Source organism: Bacillus rossius, chromosome 1 (assembly GCF_032445375.1).
Source record: "Bacillus rossius redtenbacheri isolate Brsri chromosome 1, Brsri_v3, whole genome shotgun sequence".
Taxonomy (NCBI): Eukaryota; Metazoa; Arthropoda; class Insecta; order Phasmatodea; family Bacillidae; genus Bacillus; species Bacillus rossius.
Genome location: NC_086330.1, coordinates 287,638,319 through 287,654,711, shown reverse-complemented (window position 1 = coordinate 287,654,711; position 16,393 = coordinate 287,638,319). Strand labels below are relative to the sequence as shown.

The following is a 16,393-nucleotide window of genomic DNA, read 5'->3' as shown; positions in this document are numbered from 1 at the left end:
TAGCCTGGCACAATTTTCTCTGCAAGCTAGTTTATGAAAGGACAGTGAACTGAGAAGAAAGAATAACTTGACGCAGAGGTGTAAAAAAGTTAAACCCAAAGAAGGAGAAAGGGGGGGAGAGAGAGAGAGGAGTGGGTAGCTGCCTCTTCTCCATCAGACGGAGAAAGACAGAATAGTGAGACATTGCCGTATTGTTTATGTTCCAACTAGCTGAGACACAGTACATAAAGACTTCACTTGTGCTTAGAATTCTACCAAAGACAAATATCCAGTTTTTTATAGGACTTCAATTTTCCGGGCATTGGTAGGTCCCATTTAACAAGGATAGTTGAGAGTTTACTGTATTTTAATTTTTGAAATACAAGGAATGTTATTTCCCTACAAAGTTTTCACCAAAGCTGTTATATCAGAAAAATTAACTTAATTTGTTTGCTCATTTATCTCTTATTGCTAGCGGCAAGATTATAATATGAATAGCGATAAAACAGAAACAACAGGGAAATTGTAGTCAATACATCGCCAAACTCCAAAATGGAAGTCAAATACACTGCATATCACCGAGATGCAAGGTAAACTACAAAGTGCAGCAGCATTCACATAATTTACCTCATTTCGTCTATTAAAATATAGGAGTTAGTTCATAACTTTAGTTTATTTAGGCTTTTAAATAAACGGTAAAATATTACATACTAAGTAAAAAAATATTATTTTGTTTTAGTGTAAAGTTTTTTCAAAGTAAAGTAAATAAAAATATTGAAACAAGACAAAATTATAATTTGAAAATATGATGATACTAGAAATAAAACTTAAACCACACAATCAAATATTTTTTTCTCACTCCTTAAAAAAGGTTATGTAGGTTTAGTAGTTTCAAGAAAACCATTGTTTTGATATTTCAGTAATTTTATATATTAATGGTAGATACTTTAAGAATTGAAATAATGAAACTTGTCAAAATTCCAAACTATAAATTGTAAGCTCTAGTTCAGCTTTTTATTTTATTTTCATAATTATAATTTTCTCATGAACTCGGGAACATTGCAGAAGAATTTTGAATTTTTTTGTTTAACTTACTTTCATCAATAGATGAAGTAGTGTTTTATGTACACATTTTAAGTTTTATCAAGAATTATTTATGTGGTTGATCAATGTAAATGTAATTTTGCTTAATCTGTACTTATCATTACATGCATTTTAATTTTTAATGATGATACAGGGTGGCCACTCACCGGGAAAACCGGGAAAACCGGGATTTATCAGGGAAATCACGTTGATCGGGAATTATCAGGGAAATGTCAGGGAATTTTTTTAATAACCGGGAATTTTTTGTGTCGTATATTTCCGCAGAGCTGCCAACCATTACGAATTTTTCGTAATTATTACAGATTTAACACACATCGCTGGTTTATTACGGAAATGAGGCTTTGTGCTGCTGGGTAACGGAAAAAAATTCAGTTTCTGGTGTGTGTGTTTCGTGAACGCAGTTCAAATACATCACGTGGTTGTGCAGATAACGGAACTGATAAATGTGCGCATTTACTGTCGAAATAAGTAGATTAATTGTTGTGTTTTGTAATAGAAATGGTACGGTATTACGTCCGTTGTACGATAAAACTAGTACATATTCTCGGTCTTTTCGTTTTTTAGCTACTTACATCACAATAATTTTTGTACGGTACTTTGACTAACCTGTGTTGTGTTAATTACTTTCTTGAAAGCCATTTTTTTCATCAAAGTGTTTTTGTCGTGTCTACAGACATGAAACCATTTTATGTTGTTCGATAGTGTTGTGTTCTTCAGTGCCGGTTGTAGAAATGAAGCGTGTGACAGAACAATGTGTATCTGGGGAAAAAAAAAAAGAACGTTATTCTTCAGAATTTTCGACCAAACTATTCAAAAGAATGGCCATGCTTTTCATCTTCAAATGTTTTGGAACGCCACGCGTTTTGTAATGTATGCACGTGTAACTTTTCGATTGCGCATGGTGGAAGGGATGACTGTAGACGGCATATTGAATCAAAGAAACATGCAGAACATTTTAAAGCCGTGGCGAGCAATAAATCTATATCGCCGTTTTTCGCTACATCTGAAGAAACTAAAGTAACAAACACAGAGTTATTGTTTTAAAGTTTTTTGGTAGAACACAATTTACCGATAGCAGTAGTCGATCATTCGGGTAATTTGTATAGAGCTATGTTTCCGGACTCAAAAATTGCACAAAAATACAGCTGTGCGAGAGCAAAAACATCTGCCTTAGTGGAGTATTTGGCTGGTGAAACTAAATTGAAACTGTTGAATCATTAGTAAGTGAACCATTTGCTTTAGCTACAGATGGGAGTACTGATTGTAATGCAGTGAAGATTTATCTATTAGTTGTTTCATTTTTAAATCAAACAGAAGGTAAAATTTGCACTGTACTGTTATCCTTGTTGAGAGTACTAAGACTAAGAATATTTCACAACTAGAAATGTTACACTTCAAAATGAATGTAAGAACAGTTATCAAAAGTTGTGTGAAAAAATGTTTGAGCGCTCGCCACTGAAATACCCCATTACTAGGGACAGGAAAAATTCGCGGGTTCAATGACCTGTAGGATGAACTCCATAGTTCTGCGTATGTACTCTCGGTCAAATGCCACCCACTCATTGGCTGCTCTCTTGTGAGACGTCCCAATGTAGCAGCCTGAGATTCGATAAAGCTTTGGTCGAGTGTTTCTCATTGGCCCAGAGTTATCCAGGTGAGTAGTGAGCCAATAGCAGAGGCAGCACTGAGGTATAACTATTTGTATTTTAGCCTATCGCGAAATTAATTCGCGAATTTTCCGGTCTCTAGACATAAAACAAAACACAGACTGCAGGTCATTAAAAGGGGCGTTATAATGTAAAGTGACATATTTAAAACGTATTATGTTATTTAACGAACTTCCATATGTATATAATGAAAAAAATACAGCAGGGTGCTAAAATATGAGTAATCTCTTTCTATAATATAATATATTTTCATCAAAAGTATGTTTTTTTTGTAATTGTAAATATCAGGGAAATTTTGAATTTTTAATCAGGGAAAAATCAAGGAATATTTTTGGTGACTGTGAGTGGCCACCATGTGATAAAGATGAAATTCATTATTTTTAATGAAAAAATATGTTTTTATAACACCATAAAATCTTGGCTCTACTTATTGCTTACTAATCTGTCCTCTTTTCCAACTGTGTGTGATCTTAACAGTGAAATTTGAATAGGATACAGTACAATTTGAAGTTGGAATTTAGCAGACAGCCGGTATACATGTTTTTTGACTGCTGGATAAATTGATAACATGATTACGTGTTCTTGTCAAATTTAAATTTGTAAATTTTACTTTTAAATTGTTGGGGACGAGATCTGAAGTTTTATTAATTTAACAATTTGTTTCTCTATTCAAAACGACATAGAATGACATAAATTCAGCACGTGGGAAAGGATTAAACCTTTGTTGTTGATGCTTCAAAGACCATACTACATATAATTTAATTTGGCTATGTAGATATTTTCTTAATATTTCTAATTTACAGCATTGTTTAACGGGGATAATTCTTTCACTAGAGTCGCTGTGGACATAGAATTCAGAACTGATGTATGTTTTTAGGGAATCATAGATCATCCTAATACAATGACTGATAAGAGTCCTGAAATTATTTTTTTACAAAAATACACAGTATAAAGTGAGATTATATTTTATTTGCACTTTTTTTGAAGGCATATTTCCATTTATGAAAATGCATCATACACATCTGGAATTAGCAAAAAATTCAAGATTCTGGGGTTAGTCAAGGCCTAACACTTGTGCATGATTGTGCAATATAAAATCGTACCTTTACCGTTTATTTGTATAATCATTTATTTGCAGCAACATGCATAAGGTTTTTTTCTCAGGAATAATTTCTTAAATTGCATAGATGAACACCATGTATATTTATATAAAAGTTTTATAAATACATATGTGTAAACAGGATGTCCAGCAAATCTTGCAAGAATTCCCTGGTTTTTACCCGATTTCTCGTCTTTTATAATTTTTTACCAATCAAATCATGTAATATTCCGTAGAAAACAACCAGTATAAATTTCTGTGCTACTATCTAACACTGTCATGGTCTCGTACTTTTGAATTCTTCCATGTCGTGATGAAATAGTTTATGCTGTAACAAAGTGTTGTTTCCCACATCGTACTGCGAGGCACCATCTCAGATGGAATTCAGTCTCTCGTGCCAAAAAAAAACAACTGTGATAAAAAATACTTGGCATAACAAAGGACTAAAATACAGTATGCATGGAAGAGCTGATGGGTTAGTGATACAAAGCCATTGTTTAACCATTTAATTTAATTTGCCTAACCTTACTTATTTAATTTGTAACATGCCCCCCAACAGCCATGGGCTAAAGAGAGAGAATGGAATCAGGGTTATTTGCAAAAAAAAAAGTTTATATATACATATATATATTTTTTTTTAAAGGAAGAATTTTACCTGAAGATGTTTGTGAAAAAATAATTTAGAATCTAAGTAAATACCAATACCATGATATATGTTTCAGAGATTCAAGTATTTTCTTAAGTCAAATCAAATTTAATAGGGAGATATTTCCTGGAGAAGGTTATCATCTTGGTTTTTGTATTATTAAGTTTAACCAGATTATCTTACACTATTAATTAATGGAATTGATGTAATTTTGTAATAACAAACAGTCATTCAGAATGGTATTTTCCTATAAATTTTTAGATCATCTGCAAATAGAGAGCATGTTGAGTGATTAAGGACTATTATTATATCATTGATGAAAATATTAAAAAGTAGGGGTGACAGAGTACCTCCCTGGGAAACACCAGAACTGGCATTAAATAATTAGGGATTATTATTATTAATTGAGACAAACAAAATTTTTTTATTTTGAGATAGCTGGAGAACCAGTTAATATAATCGTCACATAGACCGGTGCTTGATAATTTAATAAGTAGTAGAAAATGGTTTACAGTATCAAAAGCTTTTGCTAGGTCGAAATAACAAGCATCGGACTGTCCCGTATTTGTTACTATATTGTAGATAGGATTTAAAAAAGGTAATTAAATTAGTAGAGGTAGACATATCAGATCTGAAACTGTGCTGATTATTAGTTTAATACTATTTGAAAATTAAATATTTTGAATATAATTTTTTCAAACACATTAGAAAAACCATTAAGTAAGGATATATTTCCTTGACTATTTTATTATGTTTACAGAAATTCAGTATTGCCTGGTGATGGCATGTTTTATGTGATGCTGGACATTCTGGTAAATGTGAATGTACTTTAAAAAGTTGGGGGGAGGGATACATATCTATATATTTTTGTCTGTTTTAGGGGATGTTCAACCCAGACGACTTCAAATAAACACACTCTCATGCCTGTGTTTAAAGGACCTCTGTATATATGCATAGTATTTTTTGTTTGATTAGCTGGTGTCTAAGTAACAGTCTGTTTGGGGTGTTGTAATATAATTGGATAGAGAAAAAGTAAATTAAAAAGGTTTCTCTTCTTGCATTGCATAATGTAGTGAAAATCTATGTTGTAATATTTTAGATAGAGTTACAATCCTGCAATTTTTTTTGTATCAGACTATTTCATTGAAAAAATATGATTATCTATGTAGTGAAACAGCAAAAAAAAATTATATATATATAATCAAATCTAGTTGGTTCAGTAATTTGATTTTTTTGAGCAAATGTTTTTGAATATGTTTGTAAAGAGTACATTCCATGTAAATAAAATTAATTTAATGTAGTGTTGTTTTATTTGATAAGCATCCACCTGTTGTACCGTTATTGATGTGAATCCAACAATTTTTTTTGCTACTTGTTTTATTTGCTTGTGTGTGCTGAAGTGTTAGAATTAATAAAGCAAATTTTCTACAGCAGTTGACGGCTAACACGGGAAGTCTAAAGGAAATATGGTCTGCCTTTAGGCCAGTGAAAATACTTTTTTTTTTATTTCAATTGAATTCAAATACAAATATTGAATTATTGTTGAACATTTAATATTGAATTTTTGTAACACTATGGCGTTTTAAAAGACATTTCAACAATATCTTTTACATAAAGATGTGCAACTGCAATCAATATTTCCATGAATGGTTATAAATATTAAAAAAGCACAATAATGTAGAATTCTTAAAAATTTTATGTTCTTTTTTGCAGTGTTTGTTAATAGTTTATTACCACTTATTTTCAAAGTCAAATATTTCAGCATTGTCTTTCCGTCCGAACTTTAAGTCAGCTGATATTATTGGAATACATTACGCTCATTTCAAAGAAGTTACAGTTGGTTGTTGATTTGAACATTGTTAGTACGGTAAGTTAAGTTATTTAATGTAACGTAAGTACAGAAATACTGAATACTGTAAAGGTGTGGCAGGAGATAGTGTGCCGGACAGTGTGATAGGTCCTAAGTGCAAAAAAAGAGAGAGAAAGCAATAACCCCATAAACATGGAATAGAAATGTTGCCCAAAAGAAAAAAAGCAAATTCAAATAACTTGGAAAAATAAGCTTTATAAATTTATTGGTTTCACTAATTGGAATTCTTGGTACCTTTACTGTCGGGCACTTTACCACGTTATTTATTGAAAATCATTTAACTATCCAGAAAAAGTCTTATTGATTCACCAGGTATTTGAGACATCCAGCTGATATCACTAACCAAAAACTGTGCCATGAATGCATTCTGTATTTGGTCAATTACAGTCTCTTGTTATGCTACATTGCTCATGCTCTGCAAGATATAATAATTGTTCCCTTAGTAGGCTAAGGAATGTCCTAGAAAGCGAGCTGGGTAGAAAACCATTTTCATTAAGTAACTCATCAGAGGCAAGCTTGAGCATTGCGCAAACAAATATAGTGTACCTTTTCTAAGGGGGTGAGAAACCTATGGCTCGGAAAGTAGCAAATAAACAACTCCAGATTTTCAGGCTACTTGAATGGGGCTTTATTATAAAAAAATTAATGATTTTGTTATTTTCTTATTGTATACAAATAGCCTCTTGTATCACAGAGTTAGTATACCGAAGGACATTATATTTGTTTTAGTGTGATTTAAAATAATCACTTCAATCAGTACTTACAGTGAAGTTTCCCGGCCGGGTAAGAATTAATTAAGATCACATAATGCAAATTTTATACATTGATTATGCAACAGTACTGGAAAAAATTAACCATACACCTTTTAAGAAATGGTACATTAGCTGTGCTGATAGGATCTTTATTTTCGAAATTAACAATTAAAGTCCAAACTCAAAGTATTAATTAAAGTATAAGTATATACTCTTTGTAGCCAGCTAGTGCCAGAATAAACCGCTGTAACTAGTCCTCAGCAGTGAGGATGGTTCTTCCGGGAGTGGACCAAAGGTTTCAGTAATAGCCAGTAATCTCATTGAGAAGAATTTTGATGAAGGAGCTCAAAGAAAAACCTTGGAGAATTGGTTTCAAGAACCCCACTGCCAACAAATGATCAACAGTGATCATAAAAGGCGTTAAAAAAAAAAAAAAAAAAAACATGAGAACAAGTGTCACAGAAGGGGAAGGAAAGAATAAAGATATAGTCTCACACACCCTTTTGGTGGGGTTATTCTAGAGATCACAACATCAAGACATGGAACAAGCATTTCTAGCCTGAAGTAGATTTCAAAACTGAAAGGAATAGGAGTTTCTCTTAGGGAAAGCTGCCCTCAATCACCGAGACTACATTTCCTCTATAAGTCGTCGGGACTTAACTCAAAATCGAGTGGGAAGTGCACACGGGAGCTTCGCGAGCCAAATAATATCAGGCTGATGGCACAAGTGAGATTCTCTCGAAAGACAAGTCGCTCGTGTAATTCACTGGCCCGCAGGGCACAGAAAGGTGATGGGAGAGGAAAGTGGCCAGGCGAAGCAGGCGGGAGGCCGCTCTAAAAATAATAGGCTGCCCCACAGTTAGCCTACCTTCTGGGGCAACTGGACTTAGCCAGTGGTGTACTCTGTCATGAGGCAGAAAAACTAACTTGAGCTGTGATCTTAAGACAACCACAAGAGGGTGTGCAGAGTGCCTCTGCTAAGCTTGAAGCATATGGTGAGTGCACAGACAGGTGTCACCCTCTGCAAGCAGGATGAGGACTAGTTCAGTTTTGGAGTAGAGTTCCTTGATATGTGTTGTTTGCAGTAGCTTTGAAAGCTAGAGGACTGGCCTTGGTCGGGGCCACAGACTGCTGGGGTTATGGCCGGTCAGTGCTCTTGGTCGAGTTCTGGGAAAGGAGGGTCGTGGGTGGGATGGGTAGAAACTGCAGTCACAGTGAGAATTGGGCTCAACCGGGCCTGCAGATGTGCCAGGACAGTAGGGAATCTGAATCTGGAGCCTGACTGAAATCGTTCACCTCAGGCGAGCTCTGAGAAGGAGGGTGCACTCGGGTGGAGCTGAGTGAATAACCAGTATCACGTAGGCCAGCAATAATTTCAGGGGGTCTTCGTGCACCAAGGTGGGAGAAAAATGAGGCTACTTGCTGTGGCCACAAAGGGTCATCAAAATATCCGTTCTGGCGCTGGGAACACCTCAGGGGACCAGTGGGGAAAAGATTAAATAAGTGTGTACAATGAGAAGAATAAATTTAAATTAATACTTGATAATTACTGTACAATTAAAGCTCACAAAGAAAATTAAGGTCGGAATAATCTGAGCCAAAAAAAAATCTTAATTTGCGACATATACTCCCTCACCAAATGGCGGAGCCAGGGTAAAAAACAGACCAATTGAATCATTGGTCAGGTTAATGACTTAATTAAATACACATACAAAATAACAAACTAACATAGGTTGCAACCCTTTAAAAACAAACTTACGAACTAAGTGGAACCATTTAAAACTAAAACATTTTAGAGCCAACAACTCTTACAACTATGCCAATGTAAACTACATGTAAACATGAGCTCAAAAAGAGTGGTTTAGTTACCCACATATCTAGCATAATCAAACACCATTTGTAACCAAACTAAATTAATATCCCATCAATCCTACGAGTTCGCATGGCATGCAATAAATGCAGATCGGTGGTTTCTATTAAAACGTTCCATGTGCGAAGGCTGAGGATAATACAGGGAGGTAGTTACATGTTGTATACCTTGGGAAAAGCACATATTTCCGAAGGCTTTTGATGTAAATTGTGTGGCGTTGTCTGACACAATGGAGGCTAACCCCGATACTTTGAATACATGATTTTGTAATACTACCTGAATGGTGGTGACAAGTATAGAATTACCCGTGTATGGGTCACACATTTGATGCTGGTTTTAAGTTTAGAGTTAGACTTTGGTTTTAAAAAAAATAGTTATGCACTGGTGGTTGAATATGTGCATAAATAACTAACCTATGTTGATTTTGAATAAATATAACTCCATGAGTAAGTATAATTTATTTAATAATGCATGTTGTGTGTATCGTTTTGTTTTGTTGTCTTGTATTTTGTATTGTTTTGTTCTGTCTGTATGTATATGTGGTGTTTGTATCGTGCCTACCACCCAAGGCCATAAGCTGTAGGTAGGCATGCAACAAATATTAAATAAATAAATAAATAAAATATCTCAACAGTAGTGTGAAGCTCTATGAGCAGCGCAGTTATTCTACGTCTGCCGCATGTCCGATTGACACCGGTATAGTGATGTGTCTGCTGGGCTGTGCGGGCGAGGGGAGGGGATAATATAAAAAATAACCAGCCAGAGAGAGCATTTGTGTGCATGAGACCATGTGGCAGTGTTGACTGTTCTCACTCCCTCTCATCGTTGTAAATGTCCCGTGAACTGGCACCCTACACAATTAAAGAGTTTATCTTGACAAGTGTTTATGATGCAAATGTGCCTGAACATTATTGTTTTTGTATGACAATTCCCATGATTTCAACTAAATAGTCAATGACATAACTGCAGACATAGTTGGTGTTTATAAGTGCACCTTTTATATTACTTCAGCCCTGCACAAGTTTGCCAGTAACAAGAGTGCTAGTTTATAAAAAAGAAATGGACAATAGAATAAAATACAATAGACAAGAGGGAAAGAAGGGTAAACAAAAACAGAAATCATCTCCTTTGTAATTTTTTTTTGGTAGTGTGAGAATTGGGATTGATGTAAATTTGGGAAGTGAGAAAGGGGGGAGAAGTGGGCCGCCTGACACCTTCATATAGTAAAATAAGAAGAACCGAGGATCAACTTTCTTACGTGAAAATAAAATTAAAGATGGAACATTAAGACTTAATTTGTATTCGTGGAACTTTAATATAGACATACATGGTGCTAACCATATGCAGCAGCAACCTTTCTGCAGGTAAATACAGTAATTTGTGGCACTTCAGGCGGAATTCCATCTACGATGGGTCGCGACATCAAAGAATCTGTAATTGCATGGTTGCTGTGGCAATGTTACGAAGTTCTGCAATAATTTAATAGGTTATATTCTATAGAAATATTCCATGTGTTTGTATGTGAAAAATAAAATTTCTGGAGAATTTACGGAATTCAATTAGTTGTTTTTATTGGACACTCAGTCAGAATGGTCTAAAACATGGGCAGGGAATCATTAATAAATCTTTGCTGTAATTTTTTAAACCTTTTTTAAGCATTCTTTTGAGTTAAAGATTGGTTTTTGTGAGAATTTTTGGGTCGAACAATTCCTCAAAGTTTTAATACTGGTGCAGAGGGTTCATTTATGTTTGTTGTAGCTCCTTCATGGCATCTACCAGGTCTTTTTTTTTTTGCCTGTGTCTGATTTAAGGTACAAACTGACATGGTATGATCCTACATTATTAATTTTATGTGAGATCAACAGCAAGACTTTGTTTAGTTGAAGTTTTGGCAAATACTCTTGAACATCATTAAAAGGGAAATGGTAATCATTTTTGTATACATTTCTAAAGTGTGTAAAATAAAACCAAGTAAATAAACTTAAGTTGATTAATTAAATAGTGATATGTGCAACATAAATAACTATTAGTTGAAGTCCATACATACTCTAAATAGTTCCTTACAAATACCTGTATGTATCTTCACATTTATGGACAATATGTACAAATAATTGTGTGTTACTGGTGCCCCCATACCTGTATTCAGTTTGCAAGTAGCATTTTAAAAAATTCATTAAAACAATCCCTTTGAACTACACTCAAAATCTTTTTGATCACACTGAAACATCACCGTGCACCTTGGTGGTGAACCATGAATCACACCAAATAACGAACATGTGGTGTGGAACAAAGGGCATATCCATTTTCTCTTTTCCTTTGAAGAAGGAATGGAATGGTTTTGTTTTCTGCTGTTAGAGCATTTTTAATTTAACTTGCAGCATTTTTCAGCTGGAGCAGTTGTTTTACTGAAACATTTTCTAAGCACAAAATGTGAACTAACTGTTCTGCAAAAAATACCCCAGGTGTTGTAATAGTTTTTATGACATGTCAATCAGATACTGTAAACATAGAAATACTGACTGCAACCTGTACATAGGCGTGCCCAGACATTTCCATCAGGGGGGGGGGGGGGGGACCCTGCAAAATTTTTAAATCAGAAGCTGAATTTAGAATGTTAAATAGCCTAAATACATTCACTCATTTACTTGTTTATATTTTTGTGCAGTATCAACGAGATATGTTTACTAGTTAATATTTATATCTGTATAATTTTAACAATCTTGAAAATATGCTTTTTTTTCCCATAGACAATGTTAAAAGGGTACTTACACATTTTTCCCCCTCAAATTTTCCAATAGCTTGGTCCAGATCTACCTTGAAATAAACTTCTTTTTAGTGAATGCAAACACAGCAATTCAGACTACAGAACTTTAACAAACATCTTAAATTTTTTTTTTTTGCTTTGAAATACATACATCATCGTAAAAACAATTAAATCAAAATTCTAGATGACACAGACGACACTCAAAAGGTACAGGTTTTTTAAACCACAATAGCTTGAATTTTCAACTGACCTTGTTTTACAATGAATGATTGTTCAATCCATAAAATTTAAAAAACATTAAAAAATATTTTGATTTATGTGGTTATATATTGTACTCAAGTATTTTCAAGTTAACTCAAAGCACTGATTACCAACACAAATTTTAACAAACCTGCAAAATATTCTTATTTACATGGTAATAAATTCTACGAAATTACGTTAACGCAAACGTTATCTCAAAGTTCTGATTACAATCACAAACACAAATATTAAAAACCTGCAAAGCATCCTCTTTTTTTCAATAGATTACTAAATTTAATAGACTCAACAAATTGAGAACAGTTTTGATTACAAAAATAAATTTTTAGAAACATTCTACTGTATTTAATTACGTTCAAGTTAACCCAAAGTTATGGTTACGAACAAGCAAAAAAGTAGAGGTAACTTTCTCTCAACAGCTTGGAACTATCTATCATAATTTTAAGTTGTTTTCCAATGAACAGAAATATAATGATATCCAGGCAATTGTAAGTTAAACAAACCAGCAAGCATTTTTATTTATCTGGCAATACTTGCTGCTAATTTTAGCACATGTTTACTCAAAGTTCTAAATTACAGACACAATCGACGCTCAAAGGTTACAATTTTTTTGAATTCTTCAATAACTTGGTCCATATCTACCTCTGTCGCAAGTTGTTTTTCAATGAACGGAAGCATAAGGTCGTCCAGTCGTCCTTGGCTCATTGTTGACCTCAGTTTGCTTTTCACTTGAACTAATTTGGAAAATGTTCGTTCACAGGATGCACTACTTATAGGAATGACACTAAACTCAGTAGCAACTTTTTTGAATTGTGTAAATACATTTCCTAAACCATTATGTTTCAACCAGTCTAGCCATTCATTACAACATTGTTTAGAAAGGGCTTTGTCTGTGTCACTTTCACGTGCTTTAATTAGTCTTATTTCTCCTTCCAATTAATCTGGAGAAAGATCAAATTTCTTCGACAGAATAGCGATTTCGCCTTTGTTTATGTCCAGTTTAAACACATTTCCTACCGCTGTGACGATCGCAGTTGTTTCTTGACTAAACCGTTGATCAATACCTTGAATCAAAGTATCCAGGATAGGGAAAAAAAACTTTCGTACGAATCTCGTCTTTTTTCGTTTCTAGTAAATGTTCATTTTGCCAATTTTCATCCAAATACTGAGAAACCTTTCTTCGTTTGATGGAAGGGACTTCTTCATTTTCTTCTCAACTTTTCAGAACAGCAGTGTATGTTTCATTGAAATACATTTCGTTTGAACGCATACCTTGCAACGATGATCGTATGGCAGTCAAAATATCTAACTTGGGATCTTGAAGTAGCTTACTGACTTTTCATTTGTAGTATAGGGTGCATGAACTCAATACCTACAAAAAACTCAAAACTTAGGAGTTGCTTGAGTAGTCCTTTCCCTTTAATTTTTACATCAGGGAAGGTGGTAGTTTCAACAACATGGGAAATAGTTTTCACAATATCAAAGAAATTCTGACGAACTGCAGCAACAGCTTCTGCTCTACAATGCCCATCTTGTTGTTGAGAGTGAGTTAAGTGTTTTCAGTTTTGTTTCAACATTTTTTGATATTTGTTCAAAAATTGCATGCCGAGTAGGGCTTCCTTCAATAAAGTTGTACAGCAGTTGAACTACTCCAAAAAAGTCAAATATTAAACTGTTTTCAGATCTTGCTAAACATGAACCAACTAGTACTAGATTCAAGCAATGTGCAAAACAATGAACATACATTATTTGGTTATTAATGTCTTTGCATCTGGATTGAACGCCAATAATCTGACCTGACATCGCTGAGGCACCATCAAAACATAAAGCAAGCACAGACTTCCAGCTGAGACCTAATTCTTCCATCACTCTGTTAAGTGTACCAAAAATGGTGTGTGCATCTGTAACAGGTAATCGCAGAAGACCCACAAATCTTTCAACAGCCCTATTTTCGTTATCGTCAAAATATCTTATGACAACAGCCATTTGCTCATGATGGCCACAGTCACTTGTTTCATCTGCCATAAGCGATATTGTTTTATCCTTCACTGTTTTGCAAATTGACTGCAAAATAACATAGTGTAGGGATTTTATCAAGTCATTTTGAATTTTGTTGCTCAAATATGTACTATTCTTTGGTCCTGCTTCCAAATGCTGTTTCATAACAGAATCATACTTTTTAAGAAAATCTATTATTTCCAAAAAGAGTCCCTTCATCTGCACTGTCAATACTCTCATCGTGGCCTCTAAATGGTCTCCCTCCTTTCGCAAGCAAAATTGTTACTTCAATCAGACGTTTCATAATCTCCCTATTATTTTTTTTTTCACTTTGTTTTAAGGCATTACTTTTCTGAATGTCAATCAAGGCATCAACAGGTGTAGCATGTGAAAATGATTTCCAAGATGAAACACTTTCAATGTAACTTTTAGACTTTTCATGAAGTTTGAAGCACTCTATTGCATCCTTCCAATTTTTGAAGCCTTTGTTGAGGAATGCAGTATCAATATGGCCTTTAGATTAAGCACTGTTGGCATAGAATGCACGACAGTAGAAACATAATGTTGCATCTTTGGATTTACTGTATTCTAGCCAAGTAAACCTTTCAAACCATGTTTGTTGAAAACTCCTTAGACGATTGCCGAACTTAGTGCGAGGAAAATTTTGCATAGAAGGCTGACAAGGCCCACTGGCCAGTCTTGTTTGACGTTCCAAACGCTGAAGTGGAAGAACCAGAGCTGGCTCATTGTGTTCTATAAGATCTTTTCCATCGTAATACGATGGTAATGGTGATGATCTACATGAACTGTCAAGACTGCAAAATGCATCACTCAATAAGTTTTCAACTCTCGCATTAGATTTACTGGATTCAGTGCCCACATTCGTAATATCAGAGTCCAAATCTTTTGTAGTTTTGTGGAATGATGAGCCATCATTCACAGTCTTCCGAATAACAACCCTAAAGTACAAATAATAGTTAGCAATGATGAAAAATGTAATAATTCTACAATCTTCATTTCAGCACAAATGAAAACTGACAAGCATGTTAAATAATAAATAAATAAATATTGTATGGGGAGTGTACCGGAGGGCAGGGCATTGTACCCCGAGTGCAGACTTGTTATAGGGAGCCCGTAGGCAAGTGCATGCCCTGAAGGATGATATGAAATGAAGCCCTACAATGGAGTAGCGCCGGAATGAAGGGGGCGGGGAAAACAGGAGAACCCGAGAAAACACGCCGACCGGCACGATTCCCACATGCAAAATTCCTAGGTCAGACCCCGCCAGGAATCGAACCCGGATCACCTTGATGGGAGGCGAGAGGTCTGACCCCTCGCCCACCACGGCCCCTACAACATGATTAACATTGCAGACAGACACTTCAGAAGCGTGTCTTGTACATAATCATTGCTATAAACCATAGTGGCTGTCGCTGTCACATGATGAAGGCATTCCATTAGCATTAGCATTAGTGACGCCTTAGAATTTTGGTATGGAGCAAGGGTGAATCAGAGAAAACTATGTAAAAATTATAGAAAAAAATTTAATTTTTTTTCGAGTGAATGAAAAAATTTTGGTTTTTCATTATTAGATATCCTATGAAAACATATCCTAGTTTATCCTTTCATCCTGAAGGCATGATCCTGTATATATTTATCCTGTGGTGCATGATGTTTGCTGTTTTAATTTAGTACATCCATTGCTGCCAATGTCCAGGCACATCTATCAGTAATAACAGGTATGCACACAATGAAACACGCATGAAACAAACGTGATATAAAGTTTATACCTAATACCAGACTTTATAAAACCTAAAAAAATACACATGTTAGCAGACCACTTGATATTTAAAAAGCTAAAATAAGTTTCAGGATGTTGAATTTTTGATAAAAAAAAATTTTACCTTCTTATTACATGAGATACATGAATGAAATTTATAAAATGAAACAATGATACACACAATATTCCAGATGTTTCATGAAGTTTTTCTGCTTCGTAATAAACAAATAACTTTCCATGATTCCGCAAATCAGTAATAATTACGGAAAATCCATAATACTTGGCAGCACTGTACGTCTAAAAATCCTGGACATAACAAAACTTGCAATATATAACAATGAATTATGACCCTAAGTTGAATACAAAAAAAAGTTCCTACAAAATCTGATATAATTTGTTTGTATTATAGCAAATTTTTGTTTGACCAGGATCTTGCAACAAACTAAATTAAAACAGTAAGCATCATGTACCACATGATCAATGTATACACAATTATGCCATCAGGATTAAATAATAAGGAATAAACAACGAACAATTACCATGGTGGGTTAAGCCACGGCTAAAGGTCATAAATTCATTTAATCTATGACAAAATGTACAAGGTCA

At 34.5% G+C, this 16,393-nt stretch overlaps 1 protein-coding gene across 1 annotated transcript in view; it reads left to right on the top strand.

Annotated features, from left to right (window-relative positions):
• Window positions 1–5,795, top strand: part of LOC134527698 (V-type proton ATPase subunit F 1) — a 36,434-nt gene extending 30,639 nt beyond the window's left edge. Inside the window, exon 5 of the mRNA XM_063360602.1 lies at window positions 5,376–5,795. Coding sequence (XP_063216672.1) covers window positions 5,376–5,405 — 30 coding nt within the window. The 3' untranslated portion in view covers window positions 5,406–5,795. The remainder of the gene's footprint in view (window positions 1–5,375) is intronic.
• Window positions 5,796–16,393: the final 10,598 nt, after the last annotated feature.